This window comes from Siphateles boraxobius, unplaced genomic scaffold, assembly GCF_051911475.1.
Source record: "Siphateles boraxobius isolate OS27281-9 unplaced genomic scaffold, OSU_SipBor_1 66, whole genome shotgun sequence".
Lineage (NCBI taxonomy): Eukaryota > Metazoa > Chordata > Actinopteri > Cypriniformes > Leuciscidae > Siphateles > Siphateles boraxobius.
Window position 1 is genome coordinate 4922514 of NW_027509193.1, and position 17876 is coordinate 4940389.

Sequence of the window (17876 nt, forward strand, 5' to 3'; positions counted from 1 at the left end):
CATTAAATGCTCTTAGATTTGCTAGTTGGGAAATGATAAATGGCACATATTGTTAAGTGATTGATATAGTCAATATATTAGGACTGTCAAAAATAACATTCATTTCTGTGATTAATATCTTCTGGTTAACACATAAAAAATATGAATTTAATTAATTGCTTTTTTATTGCCAATGTGTGAACAGCTAGTGACGAGAAAAAGAAAAAAACAAGACCTTCCCCGACTTCTGAGGTTGTCTATGAAAGCCTGTAGACTGATTTTTACGTGAGGACGTTTTTGCAGGGAAAATCCAAAGGATGTGATGTTTCAGCGTGCTCCGAGAGCCTCTATTCCATCCACATGAAACAAATGCTTATACAATGTTCAGGATAATGCCGAAAAAGCCATTCTGTACTGCTTTCTTAACAGTTTACTCACCGCTGTCTTTTTTGTTGTGCGTTTATTTACATATTCATCCAAGCGTCGCTCTAAGCCGCGTGGACGGCGTCTGGATGTTCGCTAATATCACTGCAAAGGTATTTCCAATTTCCTTTTACTTCTAAGCGAAGTAGGAAAATAACTTAGTCGTGAGTATATCGGGGAATTGAATCAAGTTCAGTCTCTTGCACATTACGTTTTCGGCGAATATCCTCGTAAGCACAGTATTAAAAAAGTTAAAACAACAGTGTATTCTTCAATATTTAATGCATGTTTGAATAAATCTGGCAAGTTTTTTATGACAGCCACCATTTAAATGTTTGTTTTTCATATAACTTTATTATTATAAAAATAAATAAAAGTGTAATTTAAGTGTTTGTATACAAATCAGTTAATTTTTACCTTCGATACTATAGTAGGCTAATGAAGCCTAGTAGGCTACAAATGACTCCCATAGTTTACAGAGATTTGTTTTCCTTGAGAATTTGCCATACAGCCTACCTGATATCCAAAATAATCAATATTGAATCGAATCGGAAGCGAAATCGAATCGGATTGCAAGCTTCTAAATCGAAAATCTAATCGAATTGTGAAATTTGTGTCAATACCCAGCCCTAGTATTTATAGCATGGGGAGGGATGATTCTAAAGAGAATTTGATTGGACAGAAGAAAAGTCTGCGGTGATGTCATAAAAATCCATGATCCATTTTGACAGAAGTGAAAGACTGTACGTTTTGAAGGGAGGGTCCCTGCAGGCTATTTTTAACGTTAAAACGTAACAGGAAGGTTTGAGGAAAGTTCTGCAAACCTCAAAAGACATTCTATTTCCAAAACAAAAACTTTCTTGGTCAAAAACTAAAAACAAAAGTTACAAATAAATACATGTTCTGGGAACCCAAAAATAACACTCGCAGAACATTCTGGGAACTAAAAGTTTGTTAGCTGGGACTGGCCTTCTTTACATAGTAAAAAGATGACATTAAACAAATATTTTAAATATACCATCTTCATGTTTCCACATTAATTTGGAGACTCGATGCATGGCACTCACTCAGTGCTGTAACCGGCTACATTGAATTAAATAAACAGGTGATATCATCTGAGGTGTGCAAAACATCATCACATTAGACATTAGATAGCCTATGACATGCACAACCCCAAATATTTGTCTTTTCATCTTTTTCTGCTTTTGCTGTCTGTAAATGGCTGATGAAGTCAAAGAGATCAGAATGTGACCAGGCTGGATCAAAGCCTGCATAAAACAACTACGCATAGCCTATGCCAGGATAAACACACAGACTAGAGCCTAGCTAGCTAGACAGCATTTGTGGACATCACAATTTGCTTAATAAGTTTTAAGACACAGCTAGACTGTATAATAGTAGCCTACATTCTGACACTGTATTAGTTGGCTAAGGTAACAGTCTACTAATAATCTTTATAATTATAATACTAATTGTAATACTAAAACTACCAGAAGGCTATTGCATTCAAATGACCTTATTAATACCAATAACCAATACCAGTAGGTTACTGTACTAATACTCTACTGCCAATTGGAATTCTTATAGGCTACTACTCTCAATCTAATGCTAATACTAGGGCTATTACTAATACTCCCACTCATACTATTAGGCTACAATGCCCATAATTCTATAATCATTGCCTGTGCAGTGCTCGTCACATGCAGTTATTTCAACTGGAAGCGTGAGTCATTGGTAAAGCACGTATGTAAACATAAGCTGAGGAGTTGAAGTTGCTGTACCTGTCGTCCGCCTGCCAGTCCCCGAGCAACAGGTCTCGGAACCGGTACCGGGGCGGCAGCGGCAGAACCTCCTTCTCCAGCTCCACCATAGTCGACACAAATCAACCCGGGGTGGAAATTAAAACGCCTTCGCCCTCGTTTGTCCCTCCGCTGAGATTGTTTCAGTTCGCTCACATATATAAAGTGTTGTCATCACTCAGTAACGAAGACCCGGATCCACTATCACAGCAGTGACTGAGCAACTGGTGCCTCCCCGAGCTGAGCTCACAAAACACTGAGCGCCAGCCTGGACATCCTGCTCCACTGCTGCTGCTGCTGACACAAGCTGTTTCACACCAGCTCTGTAACTGTTGCCAGTTATTGCTGCAGTGCATTACTTCACCATTGTCCTGTATTGATTGAAGCATGTGTTATTTGAGGGGAAGGAAAGTTCATTTATTATTCATCTACTTGCAAGCCGCCTGAAGTAATTTCGTCTGCTGCGTTGTTGTGAAATGCATGAGATAGCGACAAATCCACTCTTATACCGGAACTCAATTAAAGCTACTGCCAATCAAAACTCAGTAGCCTAATGTAGGTAATGAAAATCCCATCTCCATCAATGCCATACATTATTAATTTTTACATCAGCTTTACCAAAAATAGTGCAGCGAATTTACCCACAGGTTTGCTAATGAGCAGTGCGTAAAATGATGGGGAACACCTGTTGCAGTGTTTGATCCGCATGAATATTCAATTAGCATAATAAGGCAATCAAAATCAAAGAAGTCACATTTCCACGCTGGAGTCAAATTAATTGTGTTGTCACATTCGATTCTTCGCTGGAACAGAATCGAGTCTCCTCTCTCTCCTGTCAATAACCCGCAGTCGAGACGTATGTTGAGCGCTCTGCCCCTCAGTGGCTGTCTGTGGGAGAAGCCCAATAAATCTGCCCATACGACTAAAAGGCTTCATATATAACCTCAACATTTAAATGTTTTGATGGTCTTTTTACTGGCACATCTGGGGCCTGTTTCACAAAGGAGGTTAAGTGAAAACTCTGAGTATATTAACGCTGAAATGAGGCAAACTCTGGGTTTTCAATTTCAGAATGGGAGGTAGGCTATGTCAAACCCGAAAAGCAGAGTAAGTCAAGCCCGTTTCTGTAACTTATACTCAGAGTCAGTTACCATGGTAACTCACTCTCTGTGAACCTAACCTGGTCGGGAGCAGGTTTTTTATGTAAACCCAGAGTTTTTCTTTTAGCAAATGCATTTTGATTTAATAATATTATTAAATATTTTGACTGGATATTTTGACTGGAAACAACAAGACAAAAATGCTAAGTAAGCATTTTTTTTTTTTGCAGTGCAGTACATTCATTGATTGCACATTTTTCTATATACCATCGGAGAGAGCACATTAGTAAAGCTGCTGTATCAGAGCAGGAAGGAAAGTGTTCCTCGCCCTCAAGCTCTTACTGGGAGTTTGTGTGTTGTTTCCTGCACACACACTCATGAGATCCATCAAAGAGGAGTTTCACATTGCAGGACAGTGGTGGAGAAATCGGTTTAAATGAGGCTGATCTGATAAATTACATTAATTTGATAACATCTTGCTGTGACCTCTGAAAGTAACCTAATAATTAGATGTTCCTTTAGGCAGTGGCGGTTCGGGGGGTGGGCTGGGGGGGGGGGGGGGGGGGGTTAGCTGGGGCCAGTTGTACTGTTAGAGGGGCCAGTTACATTTAGACCTTATTGTTGTCATATCATTTTCTGCACTGCACTGCAGGCATTAACAGGCAAAATACTGTGTTTATAATCATTCAACAATGTATTTGCATTTCCATTATATTTTTACATTTGCATTACATATTCAGTATTAGTCCCAGTAACTGTAATTGACATGATGTCCTTCTTTCTCTTCATTTTGGTGAGAACTATAGAGCAAAAGCAATGGGGACCAAGAAGCGTATTAATTCATTTACTGAAAATAACTGACTTGCTAGGTAACTAGGGTGAATTGCCCTAATGTGGGACATTTTTTGCACTTCAGACTTCTGTGACATATTGCGATGTGTAACCAAAACATTATATCCACACCCAATACCTTTTTAAAAACCCCAGTATGTGTCCTAATCAAATCAAAAGAGAAAATTCAGATAACCCATTCATAAGAGAAATTATAGACATATCAGTGCTCTTATTGCAAGTTGTCTGAGAAAATCTGCAGCCTTCTAATGTGGGACAGTTGTGTTCCCAATATGGGACACTGAAAAATCTATGATAAAAGACTAAAAATCACATTGATACATATAGAATAGTATAATCTTATTTTATTTTAGATTCTTTTTTAAATCTTAGTTAGTAATTTGCTTGGTTATGAACATGTACAATAACAACATTTTTAGTTATCCATTTCCAGTAAACCAGTATCACAATCCATAAACAAGACCATTATATCAGTTATAGTGATGAATTTCTAAAACACCTGACAAATAAACAGAAACTTTGGACCAAAATAATTTGGTATAATTACAACTAAAAAATAAATGTACAATTGTTTGTTTCCTCTTTACAAAAACAGCATAATGGAGAAACCCCTTCATTAAACTTACTGATAAAATCATTACATGGATAATATCTATTTATTATTTTAAAGTGAGTTTCTTTGACTTATTTATTAGGAATTACATATTTATTCATATCTGACCTCAGAATCTGAAAAAAGGTAATGAAAATCCTGTTTCCATTTCATCAATGCCTTAGGTGAAACATTTTTTTCTTTTGTTAAGATTTGTCTAATATAAACATTATTAATATTTGTATTAAAATTACAACAAAAAAATTAAACCATGCCCCACCACAAATTTTTTATTCATTGAAGTACTGTCCCACATTAGGCTGATCATGCTGTCCCAGATTTGGAAACCACATTGGAATACCAGATGCAAGGGTATATTCCGTAACCTCCACCACTGTTAAAATAAATACACACAAATTATTCACAATTTATTATCTTTATTTCCTACAAATACAAAAGCAACAGTTATTCTTTTTCCTGTTGGATTTTAATATTCTTCCAATATTGTGTGTCTCCTCTTCATCTATCAGTGATGGTGCAGGTCCAGCCCATGCCTTCTTGCTGTTGGCCCAGTAGAATTCAAATGTTAATTTCATTAGCCTAATAAGAAAAATAAAAAAAATGTAACAGGTTTGATTAGAGAAAATTTAATTGTGAAAAGAGCATTAGTCTACACTGTGGAAACAGCTGCTGCACATTGCAATAGACACTGCCTTATATTAATTTAATAAGTCAATTGTTTGTAGCCTACAGCCATGAACATTTTAAGCTTAAAGATTTAACTGATTTAATTATGAATTTATTGTTAATTTTTAGTTGCTGCCACTTTTTTTTTTGTGGGATACCATGAAAATGAGTAGTTCATTAACTTACCTTTCTGTCAGTTTTCACCTGATAAAATATATAACAGTGAATAAGAATTATACTTGTGTATTGACTTGGAACATGTGGACGTCTTTTTGTCGGGAGCTGTTGCGATGGTGAATCGTAATTTCGGAGCTCCATTGATCATGGCTTTTCATAGTCGTGGGGCACGTGCTTAAATCAGAGTCAACCTACTCAGAGTTTATTGAACTAGCTCAATCCAGCTGTTCTGAAACCGAAAACTCAGAGTTTCCCATCTCTGGGAAAATCAACTTTTAACTCAGAGTTGGTTGAACCTCCTTATTAAAACAGGCCCCTGTTCAGTTGAGGCGTTCCAGCGATTCTCATCATGCTATTAAAACACAATAAAAGAACATTCATGTAAAGGCTAAGGTGATGCTACTAAATATGCATGATTGTACATATAGATGCACAATACTGTTCAAAATTTTGGGTACGGTAAGATCTAGTTAAAAAGAAATTATTTTAGGATGAAATTGAGAGCAAAACAGTTTTGAACATTGATAATAATAAATGTTTCTTGAGCATCAAATCATCATATTAGAATGATTTCTGAAGGATCATGTGACACTGAAGACTGGAGTAATGATGCTGAAAATTCAGCTTTGATCAAAGGAGTAAATTACAGTTTACAATATATTCACATAGTAAACAGTTATTATAAATTGTAATAATATTTCACAATATTACTGTTTTGATCATATAAACGCAACATGAGACTTCTTTCAAAAACATTAAATGTAGCAATCCCAAATGTTTGAACGTTATATAAATAATATTTATTATAAACACACACACACTTGTGATTTCCCCAATCCCATAATGGGTCATTTATGGTGGAACAAAAAAGATTACATTGATATTATGAATGATAAAGGATAAACTTAATATTAACATTTGTTCTCTCACCTGTTGTAATATTAAAAGATAAAGGTAATTAAAAATGATACATTCAAAAGATATGCTGTTCAAAATGAAGACTATATATATATATATATATATATATATATTCTATAAAAAAGTCAAAATTACCATTTCACATATGATTATTTTGGTGAAAGAGTGTAGATGGAATTGAAAATGAAAACAAGTTTTTATTTACAAAACAGGTAGGCTATATTTCACATATTATATGTAAAAAAAAAATGTAAGCATTTAAAAAAGAACCACCAAAAAACAGATAAAAAAATATATATATATTTTTCTTGTCTTCATGTTCCTGGTGTGGGCGTCTCAGCTGACGGTGATGTTGACTGACTGCAGTGCCTCTACAGCCCAGCTGGGGTACTGATCACTGGACGGGAACATCCTCTTCATGAACGCCTTCACAAACTCAGGAAACCTCTGATCTATGATGCTCTGACGCACTGAACGCATGAGCGTGAGCTGATGTGGACAGGAGGAAATTAAGTGACCGCAGTAATAACAGATACTGTATCTAAACAACATGTAGTGCATTTGTCACCCTGGTTGATATTTACCTGGTAAGAGATGTTATGGATGGTTATGTGATGCATGGCTGCAGTGTCGCTCTTGAACAGGGCGTGAAGATAAGCCCGACTGTGTCTGACAAAGAAAAAAGGATTCACAATCATCTTTCGGTTTTGAAGTAGAGATTTTGTATGAGATAAGTACATTTCTGGATTCTTGGCACAGCGGACAGCTGAACATCAGCATATTAAACTAACAATTTAGTCATTAAAATTTCAGACAGATGTCCGTACCTCTTGCAGGTGGAACACTGGCAGTCAGGGTCAATCGGCTGAAAGTCTTTAGCATATTGTTTCTGTTTGAGCTGCAGAGATCCCCAGGGAACTAAAGCGGATCCAAATCTCTGAAACAACCACACATTGCCTCATTAAAATGAGAGAAATACTGACAAGATTATAGTAAACATGTATCCTGGATTTATCCAAGTAATTCTACAGTTCTAAAACCTTAAAGAGGACCTACTATGCCCTTGATTTTGAGGGATGACTTTGTTATCGGGGACTCCTAGAATATGTTTTAATGGTTAAATGTTCACAGAACACATTATTTTTCACATATTTGACATTGTTGCAGGACCTCTCTTCCCAGTCTGTCAGTAACGCTCTGGGGTGCGTTTCCCAAAAGCATCGTTGGCCAACTATGATCGCAATTTCCATTGAAATCTATTGGTAACGACGGAACTTGCGACCATAGTTGGCTTTGGGAAACGCACCCAAGTTTAGTTCCTGTCTCTATGAAGCCCCTCCTTCTGAAAAGCACAATGTGCTCTGATTGGTCGGCTGGATCAGTGTGTTTTGATTGGTCGACCGCTTCGACCGTGTTTGGTAAATGTCACTCCCCTTACCATAACTGTGAGTTTCAACACTACTAATGCAGCTCAACCAGGCCCCACTCCTTTATTTGGCGTATGCCTTGGGCGGGATTTATTTAAATGAGGAATATCGGGAAGTGTTCGTTCCCAAAAGTAAACACAATCAAGGTGTTTCAGGGAATTCAGGCTTACTGATATTTTAACTCTTTTTGGAGTGAATTTTGTGCTTTGTGCATTACACACTAAAGAAAGCTGAAAATTTAAAAAAAATAAAAAATAAAAAAAAAAGCATAATAGGAACCCTTAAACTCTTGTAGGTTCATCCTTATATACCAAAGCAGGACAAAATCTCTAATAAAGTGTTTCTTTGGACTGCATTTTGATAAACACATAGGAACATTACGTATGTAATGAAAGTATGGCTCTGTGATATAGCTAATAGTCAAAAATATATATTTTGAAGAATTTAATACTTTAAATTTAAAAAAAAATGACAGCAAAGATATTTACATAGTTACAAAAGATTTCCATTTCAAATAAATGCTGCTCTTTTGAACATATCAGAATGATTTCTGAAGGATCATGTGACACTGAAGACTGGAGTAATGATGCTGAAAATTCAGATTTGATTACAGGAATAAACTACATTTTAAAATTCATTAAAATGGAAAACTGTTCACAATATTTACTGTATTTTTGATCAAATAAAATACAGCCTCGGTGAGACTTATTTGAAAGACATTAAAAACGATACGGACTCCTAACAGAAAGGGAAGTCAACAGAAATCCATCACTTACTGCTGTTCGAGTTGGGAAGACACAGTCAAACATATCACAGCCCAAGGCAACACAGACCACCAGGTCTAGTGCATAGCTGAAACACACAGTATAGAGACAATCAACAAACAATACTCGCAAATAATGAAAAATCTACCAATAGTAAATGAAAGCACAATCATGTCTTACCCGACTCCCATGAGGTAGCGGGGCTTTTCTCTGGGGAGGTGGTGTGTGCTGAGAGTCACCATCTTCCAGAAGTCATCCTTTTCCTCTCCGCCGCTCAGCCCACCAATGGCGAAGCCCGGCACATCGCGCTTTGTCATTTCTGAGTGAAGAACCGTTCATAGTGTGATGAACTACATATGTGGTTACTCTGCTGGAACAGCTGTGTGAAACTGAGGAGAAGTGACTCTGAAACCAGCTGCTAAATAGTCAATCAAAAAATGGCTTCTTTTTTTAAAAAATTTTTTACAGAGGCCACTTGATTTGATATTTTGTCTCTTTATGTAATGACATTCAGACATTTAGAAGTGACCAAATCCTTTTCAGGTTCGGAAAGATTTATTAATGTGTTTGGAAGAAGTCTCTTGCGCTCATCAAGACTGCATTTATTTGATCAAAATTCCAATTTAAAATAATTGTTTTCATTTATTTGATCAAGTATACAGTAAAAACAGTAATGTTGTGAAATATTACAATTTAAAAAGCACTGTTTTCTATGTTAATATATTGCAAAATGTAATTTATTCCTGTGATCAAAGCTGAATTTTCAGCATCATTACTCCAGTCTTCAGAGTCACATGATCCTTCAGAATTCTAATATGATGATTTGATGCTCAATAAATATTTCTTCTTATTATCATTATCGTATTTTAATGCAAATCTTGGGATATTGCATCAAAAATCATTGGATGGAATGGAAATTGAAAATCCGCTCAATTGAGGCGGATCCTTTTTTATTCCGATAAGACGACATTAAAAAAGATTGATGCACAGCCAATAGATCATATGACTTTGCCCCAACAGATCAACCAGCAGACCAATTTCATAGCAGAGCGTCTCAAATGTTGATTTGGTCGTTCTGAAATGCCTGAGCCAAAGAAATATGACAGCGTTTCATCGGTGCATTTATGATGTAAAAAAAAAGTGTCACAGTGGCTTCCCTGATTGCAGCAACCTCTATTTTTTTATGCTGATATTTTTAATCAGTTTCCCAGGAAATGACCATTTTGTTCTCTCGAACACATGGGAACTCTGCTTCGTTCGCAAACGTTTTATGCGATATTCCAATTAAATTAAATTCACAGCTTTGAATGGAAACATAGATCATATTTTTATGGAAACGGACTTTTTTTCATGATTCTCTGATGAACAGAAAGTTCAAAAGAACAGCATTTGTTTGAAATAGAAATATTTGGTAATATTATAAACGTCTTTACTGTCACACTTGATCAAATGAACCTGGCTGTGTCCTTGCTGAATAAAAGTGTTTATTTCTTTAATACAATTCTTACTGACCCCGAACTTTTGTCTGTTAATGGAATTTGAATATGATTTTTATGATGTGCTGTCGTACTAACGCCACTCAATCATAACAGACACGCTTTTGCAGTCCTGGAGCGCTCACCATCTAAACAGGCCTTGCGCAGTTTGGCGTCGAGCCCCCCTTGAATAATGGCGAACAGGTTCTGTCGGTCCGGATTCTTATTTGCCGCGATGCAGCGGTCCAGCCAGCGAACGGAGCGGTGCATGGCCTCCTCCACCCGCGGGCCTCTCACCGTACTACTGACCACGTCATCCAGCTGCATCATGATGTCTGAGCCTGCACACAGAGAGTTCAACAAGCATGTGTTCAATGTTCTGAAATGACTGGGAGACGATGATCTGCAACACGACTCATTGAGATACACTAATTACTATACATATAGTTTTCATACTGACGCCTTTTTCGCCTTTCTTCTTTCTTTTGCCTTGCTTGGTTGGGGACATTTAATTTGATATTTTTTGTAATATTACTACAGCATTATTTTCCTGTTATCTCTGTAAAGCTGCTTTGAAACTATCTGTATTGTAAAAAGCGCTACATAAATACTAGTTAATGCAAGTTTTATACTGTTTTATATTAATTATATTTTGAATTAGTTTTTATATTTATACTACCCGTCTTTATTTAAATTTGAAAGATTCAGTAATTATGCTTAAAAAATATTATTGCTGTACAGCGTTTTATTTTAAACAATGTCGTTTTAGTCATTTTATTACATCAAGTTAAACTAAATTAAAATGGGAATTAAAAAAAGTTTTTTTATTTTTTATTTTATTTCACAATGGAAATTCTGTCATCATTTATTCACCCTCATGTTGTTCCCAACCCATATGACTTTCGTTCACATTTTGAACACAAATGAAAATATTTTGAATGAAATCTGAGAGCTTTCTGTCCCTCCACTGAAAGTTTATTCACCCAAAACTCTGACACTTTAAAAAGCTCATAAAGGGATCATAAAACTAATCCATAAGAACTGAGCGGTTTAATCTAAGTTTTCTGAAGATACACGATCACTTTATATGATGGACATATTGAATTTAGTCTTTTATTCACACGAAACATTGATCACGAATGAGTATAGAGCACATCAAATATTGTAAACAGAAGTTCAATCATAACAACATGAGGATGAGTACATGATGACAGACTTTCTTTTCATTTTTGGGTGAACTAACCCTATACTGTTAACTTTATTATTATATTAGTAATTAAGAGTTTTGTATGGTTTTAGTTTTAGTTAAGTATAATAACCCTGTGACTCGCACCGAGGCTGTTCTGTATGCCGATGGATTGCTCCGGGGTGAGCAGGATTTCCTTTCCATCGTAAGGGGAACGGAACGTGACACCCTGCTCCGTCACCTCAGACAGCTCCACCAGAGACACCATCTGGAACCCGCCACTGTCCTGTTAAAAGCAATTTGGGGGTGAAATGCAGAACTCTGGGGTTCTCCTAGAATAGGTTTACATGCATCCAAGGTCAAAACAACTTTCATTTTCTCAGAATATACATTGCAGCATAACCTCATTTCTCAAAGAGTCTGAAATCGCTTTGTTCAATGATTCTGTCTCTCTAAACACTGCCTTTACGCAAGCCTACTCTGCTCTGATTGGTCAGATGACCCAGTCTAATGTGATTGGTCTACTCTGCTGATTGGTCAGATGACTCAGTCTGTTGTGATTGGTCTACTCTGCTCTGATTGGTCAGATGACCCAGTCTGTTGTGATTGGTCTACTCTGCTCTGATTGGTCAGATGACCCAGTCTAATGTGATTGGTCTACTCTGCTGATTGGTCAGATGACTCAGTCTGTTGTGATTGGTCTACTCTGCTCTGATTGGTCAGATGACCCAGTCTAATGTGATTGGTCTACTCTGCTCTGATTGGTCAGATGACCCAGTCTGTTGTGATTGGTCTACTCTGCTCTGATTGGTCAGATGACCCAGTATGTTGTGATTGGTCTACTCTGCTCTGATTGGTCAAATGCACAGTAAATTTGTCAGTCTACATCAGAAAACCGCATCTTCTCAACATGTCAACAACACAAACGAATCTTTTCCAGGCCTCAGCCACAACTACAGCGTTTGACGGTCAAAGTAGACATTGTCCGTGGGCAGTCAATGAAGACAACAGGCTGGCATTATGACAATATGTTACAAACTTATGCAGGTTTGTGCAGGAAGTGAAACTAGAATAACTGACGACAGGTTTCAGGCAGTTCAGAATTGATTCTTTCTTTTAGGAGACAATAAATGTATAAACATGCAGACCATTTACATTCACAAAAAGCTTTATCACACACTGCATGGAAGGTAAAATCCGAAAAAGCAATATATTAAAATAACCTAAATCTAATCTAGATTCAAATGTTTAAAAACACTTAAAATCAAGATGTAATTTGCAATGGTATTTATTTTTTCCAGGATCAATAAATGTTGTGCTTATTGAAGAACAAGCAGTTCTTGCAAATTCTGGAATCACAAAATGAATCATGGTTAATTGATTTAACATATAAATTCGTTATTACTGGGTAAGAATTGCTGCAGCAGATTTCCAATTGTATATGCAGTACCATTATTTAAAAGAGATATTTAGTATGCAAATGTTTCCAAGACCTTAAAAATGGACAGACTTATGTGTAATGCTGGCTTGAAAGTATGGTTTGTTTTATACAACACATATGTAGCCTATGAAATATTTTCGGAGCAGAGCAAAACTCAAATAACTAATGGAGTTAGTTACTTTTTATGAAAAGTAATGCGTTACATTATTGTTTCTCACCTGTGCTGGGCTTGCTTTTTAAAAAATCTTTATTAACAACAAAAAATATATATATTTTTGGCAAATTTAATGGCCCTTTCACAACAAAAGTAAAGTGAGTAAGCCTCATGCTGAAGGAAATGCAAATTCATGCCTGTACAGAGGGAGCAGTTCAAAAACACCTTTCAGCTGTTCTGCCATTCTGGAGTGAAGAATAGAATAGTTCAACACGCTTACTTCAGCAATACAAAAATGTACATTAAAAAAATCAGACAAATGTGATTATCTAAAGTCATTTTTTGCTTATTAGTAAGGTTGAAATGGATCATCGAAGGTCAGCAGCAAAGACATTGGTTAATAAAATGAGATTACATTCATAAAGTATGTTTGTATATATTTTATATATTTAATTATTGCAGTTTTGCGTAATATTCTGAGATTGCATTTGACTGTTTTTATTAATTTTTAGTAATTCTGAATCTTTTTTTTTGCAACATAGGTACAAGAAAGCTGTCAATCAATAAATGGATAAACTAATAAATAAGTGCTTATTTGAAAAAGCAACTCAGACATTTTATTGTAAATTTAAAAGTAATGCATTATTTTACTCGTTAAAAATCTGATTATGTAAAAAGTTACTTGTAATGCGTTACACCCAACACCGATTGGCTCTCTTTGACAAATTGCTTTTGTTCCTTTTTTACAAGTAGCTTTGAATAAAAGCATCTACTAAACCAATAAATGTAAATACTGACAAGTATTTACAATTTCCATTACATTTCCAACCGGCTGTATTATTCGAACAGACACTTTGCTAAATCTGCATTAGAAAAAGAATAAATCAAACCATCCCAGACAGCAACATATAGTGTCCGGGCCAGATCCGGGCCACATCTGGTACATGTGGGTTCAACAAGTCCCAGATGTGGGCTGGATCTGGGACAACATTATGTTGATGTCTGGGATCTTTCCTACGTTTGACTCTTACTAGTTCTTTTGGTGTTAGGGAACAATTTGAGAATAATAATAGTTACCGTTAAGAGATTTCTATTCCACTTCATAAACCCGTGCAATCCATTGGCTTTCTCTATTAACTCAGGACCCTGTTAGGACACATACAATAACAGTTAAGTAAGTTTTAAACATAGTGCTTTGATTCTGACGAAACACTCAAAAACAAAATTTGAAGTATTTCCTCTCACATACCGGTCTCATGCCGAGATGATATGTGTTCCCAAGGCATATCTGGCAGTCCAGATCCTCCAGCTGGTCTACAGTGATGCCTTTCAGGGTACCCTGAGTGCCCACGGGCATGAACACTGGGGTGTTTACTGCGCAGTGTGGGAGAGTAAGAGTGCAGGCTCTTGCTTTGCTCACCGGACACTCCGCCACGATACGAAGAACGAGAGGAGCAGCAGAGGATACAGCCTTCACTGATGCCATACTGTCTACAAACTCATGTGTGCAGGGCGCAGCCATTTTGAATAGCGATTCATCAAAAAGATCCGATTCAAAACAAAAGCGATTCATCAAAAGGAGCCGAACGATTCGTACGCGAATCAGAAAACCGTCTTTTTCATAAAGGTCTGCATTCAAATTAGGGATTTTAAAATTATTAGTTTGTTGCGTGAGCTGAATCGTGGCTGCGACAAACTGAACTGGGACACACTAAATAAACACACCCTACCAAAAATGAACCATGGCTTTACTAGTTACTAATAGCCGAATAATAATAATAACAATAATAATAATAATAATAATAATAATAATAATAATAATAAAACCATGGTTATCGAAGTTTAACCATGGTAACCACAAATCAACCATGTTTATGATACACTAATCATAGTTTAACCATAGGTCTTGTAGAAAAAAACTGTGGTTATACAAATCATAATCAACCATCCAATGGTTACTACACTTTTACTGTAATAAAACTATGTTTAATTTTCATAAGGGGCGTTATTTATACAACTTAAATAAACAGTAAATGCGTCAAACGGCAAATGTGCGAGGCCACATGCCAAGTTACGTAAAATAATCAATGAATGGTTGTTTTGAACGAACTGTTTAAAAGAACCGATTCGCAGAAATTAGTCGGACTTCCCGACACAATAAATGACCCATGAGCCAGGTCAGAATCCTAAAATAAGTATAATGTTGCACGATTGTGAGAATTCCGCTTAAATATGATCTAATTGTTTTCTACTAGTGGATATATAACAGACTGGAGACCCCAAACAATGTGTTCATTATGTTCTCATAGGAAGAAAATATACAAATTATTAAAATGTCAATATGGTTAATTTATTCATGACAATTTTAGCGTAATTATATATTTATCATTTAATAAAATTATAATTATTGATTTTTTGTACAATATTGCAACGTTGACAATTTTCGAAATGTTTTCGTTAAAAATAAATTGACATTAGAGCCGTTGTTTGAGTCAGAAACGAAGGTTGAGCCAATCAAAAAACAGAACACACCAGGAAGCGCTCTGTCGGACCAATAGGAATAGGACGACATCGGTTGGAGGCGGGACTCGCTTCACCGGTGGAGGTCGGATGTCGCCTGACCGGATGATAGCGAGAAGTTTTGTTTTGTGAGTTTACGAATGATTGATCCTCAGATCACAACACGGACCTTAACGAATGCGCCGTAATACGCGTCATCTGCCTGCCAGCGAGTGACTTGTGAGTTATTAGTCTTTGACAGACCGATCTGGAAGTGTTTGAAGGTTGGAAATTGAACGCTTGAGAACAACCCGAGCGCCGTGCTGCCGCGAGCCCGTCCCTGCGCGCTGAGAGACGGTCAGAAACCATGGGCAACCGGGGGATGGAGGATTTGATCCCCCTGATCAATAAACTCCAAGATGCTTTCAGTTCCATTGGCCAAAGTTGTAACTTGGACCTGCCGCAGATAGCCGTGGTCGGAGGACAGAGCGCCGGAAAAAGCTCCGTGCTGGAAAATTTCGTCGGCAGGTTGGTTATTATTTTACCCATTTCTCTTTTGGTCTGACTTCGATCGCGTGCAAAAGCTCAGCTCGCTACATTTATCAGTGTCTAACTTAATACGGAGATACAGGTCTTATTTATTACTTCCCAGCTGCGTTTTTATACTCGATTCACTTCTATAGGGTGTCATTCACAGATGCGAGTTACGCAGTTGACGTAAGCAGACGCTCGCCTTCATTCATTGAAATGAAATGGGCGTAAGTGGGAGCGGAGCGCTAAATGGGGAAGTTGGCGACACACACACACACACACACACACACACACACACACACACACACACACACACACACACACACACACACACACACACACACACACACACACACACACACACACACACGGATGAACTTATAGCCCTAGTGACAACCTTGAGAGTTGAATTGCCCAAACGGGAAATCAAAACCTTAAGTGTCTTAAGTCGTTAAATTCATTTCCTCATTCACAGTGTTAACGTGTTTACATGACAGTGACGACACTGACACTTCTCCGGACATTGACGTCATGCTTTTGTCTATTATGAACTTATAAAATCTCTAACATGCTCGAGTCATTAATTCAGGTGGTAATTACATTGCATTTTAATATATAATACGGCACTACATGTTTATGTGTTGTGATATTTGCGCTATAGCCTAAGCCTACTCCAAGGTGCATCAGAGAACAGAGTGGTACCATGGTATTTTTTTAATACACCGATTAACCACGGTGATTTTTTGTTAGTACAACGATTCTTTTTCCATTGTGAGATTATTTTCATGAGAAATAAGCACATTTAAATCAAGTTATTACTACTATAAAACATCAGAATGATTACTTTTGAAGTTTTTTTTATTAGATGTATTATTATAATACACTTTTAAGTATTTTGATTTAAATTGCAATTTAAATAAAATGTAATTTCCTCATTGCAGTGATGAGAATTGACCATTTGAAAAAGAAAGAAAGAAAAATAACATAATTAATTAAAAATGGCCCTAAAATAGGATATCATCACCTTAAAGGGATAGTTCACCCAAAAATGAAAATTGTGTCAGTATTTACTCACCCTCATGTTGTTCCAACCCCGTAAAACCTTCCTTCATCTTCGGAACACGAATTAAGATATTATTGATTAAATCTGAGAGCTGGATCACTCCTCCATACTAGTCCATAGGCTTCTTCAGGGATTGAAACTTGCCAGCCCCGAAAAATAATTAAAAACATTGTTAAAATAGTCCAAGTGACTACAGTGGCTCGATCTTAAGTTTATCAAGCGACGAGAATACTTTTTGTGCGAAAAAACAAACAAAAATAACAACATTTTGTTTCAACTATTCATTTCCTTCTCTGTGGGCCTCTAGTCAGTTTACGTAGTGTGATTGCGTAGAGCTACGTCACACGTAGGCTCACTATTGGCCGACGCTGGTCATGTGTGTGATGCGTGTGACTTACAACAACAGAAGCTTACGCTGTTACACTAGTGAACTGACTCGAGGCCCACAGAGAAGGAAATGAATAGTTGAAATAATCGTTATTTTTGTTTTTTTGCGCACAAAAAGTATTCTCGTCGCTTGATAAACTTAAGATTGAGCCACTGTAGTCACTTGGACTATTTTAACAATGTCTTTAATAACTTTTCGGGGCCGGCAAGTTTCAATCCCTGAAGAAGCCTAAGGACTAGTATAGAGGAGTGATCCAGCTCTCAGATTTCATCAAAAATATCTTAATTCGTGTTCCGAAGATGAACGAAGGTCTTACGGGGTTGGAACAACATGAGGGTGAGTAAATACTGACAGAATTTTCATTTTTGGGTGAACTAACCATTTAATGCTTCATTGTAATGTTTACTTCTGAAGGTCATTT

The 17876-nt window shown here is 36.8% G+C and overlaps 3 protein-coding genes across 15 annotated transcripts in view; 1 reads left to right on the forward strand and 2 right to left on the reverse strand.

Annotated features, from left to right (window-relative positions):
- Nucleotides 1-2563, reverse strand: part of kcnt2b (potassium sodium-activated channel subfamily T member 2b) — an 85728-nt gene extending 83165 nt beyond the window's left edge. The window contains exon 1 of one of the 3 annotated variants that reach the window (XM_077211751.1): nucleotides 2184-2563. In XM_077211751.1, the coding sequence (XP_077067866.1) occupies nucleotides 2184-2272 (89 nt within the window). In that variant the 5' untranslated portion in view covers nucleotides 2273-2563. The remainder of the gene's footprint in view (nucleotides 1-2183) is intronic. The other 2 variants (XM_077211750.1, XM_077211752.1) reach the window with 2 other exon arrangements.
- Nucleotides 2564-6704: 4141 nt separating this feature from the next.
- qtrt1 (queuine tRNA-ribosyltransferase 1) lies at nucleotides 6705-14579 on the reverse strand. The gene is made up of 9 exons (XM_077211704.1): nucleotides 14224-14579; nucleotides 14052-14120; nucleotides 11527-11665; nucleotides 10340-10534; nucleotides 8899-9037; nucleotides 8731-8806; nucleotides 7355-7464; nucleotides 7112-7196; nucleotides 6705-7016 (listed from the first exon to the last, which is right to left on the reverse strand). The coding sequence occupies exons 1-9, from the start codon at nucleotides 14545-14547 to the stop codon at nucleotides 6864-6866; spliced, it is 1290 nt and encodes a 429-aa protein (XP_077067819.1). The 5' UTR covers nucleotides 14548-14579; the 3' UTR covers nucleotides 6705-6863.
- A 958-nt stretch (nucleotides 14580-15537) lies between these two features.
- dnm2a (dynamin 2a) overlaps nucleotides 15538-17876 on the forward strand; it is a 62610-nt gene continuing 60271 nt past the window's right edge. For 7 of the 11 annotated variants that reach the window (XM_077211770.1, XM_077211772.1, XM_077211762.1 and 4 more), the window contains exon 1: nucleotides 15552-16001. In XM_077211770.1, coding sequence (XP_077067885.1) covers nucleotides 15841-16001 — 161 coding nt within the window. In that variant the 5' untranslated portion in view covers nucleotides 15552-15840. Of the gene's footprint in view, nucleotides 16002-17876 lie in introns of all 11 variants that reach the window. The other 4 variants (XM_077211763.1, XM_077211769.1, XM_077211771.1 and 1 more) reach the window with 3 other exon arrangements.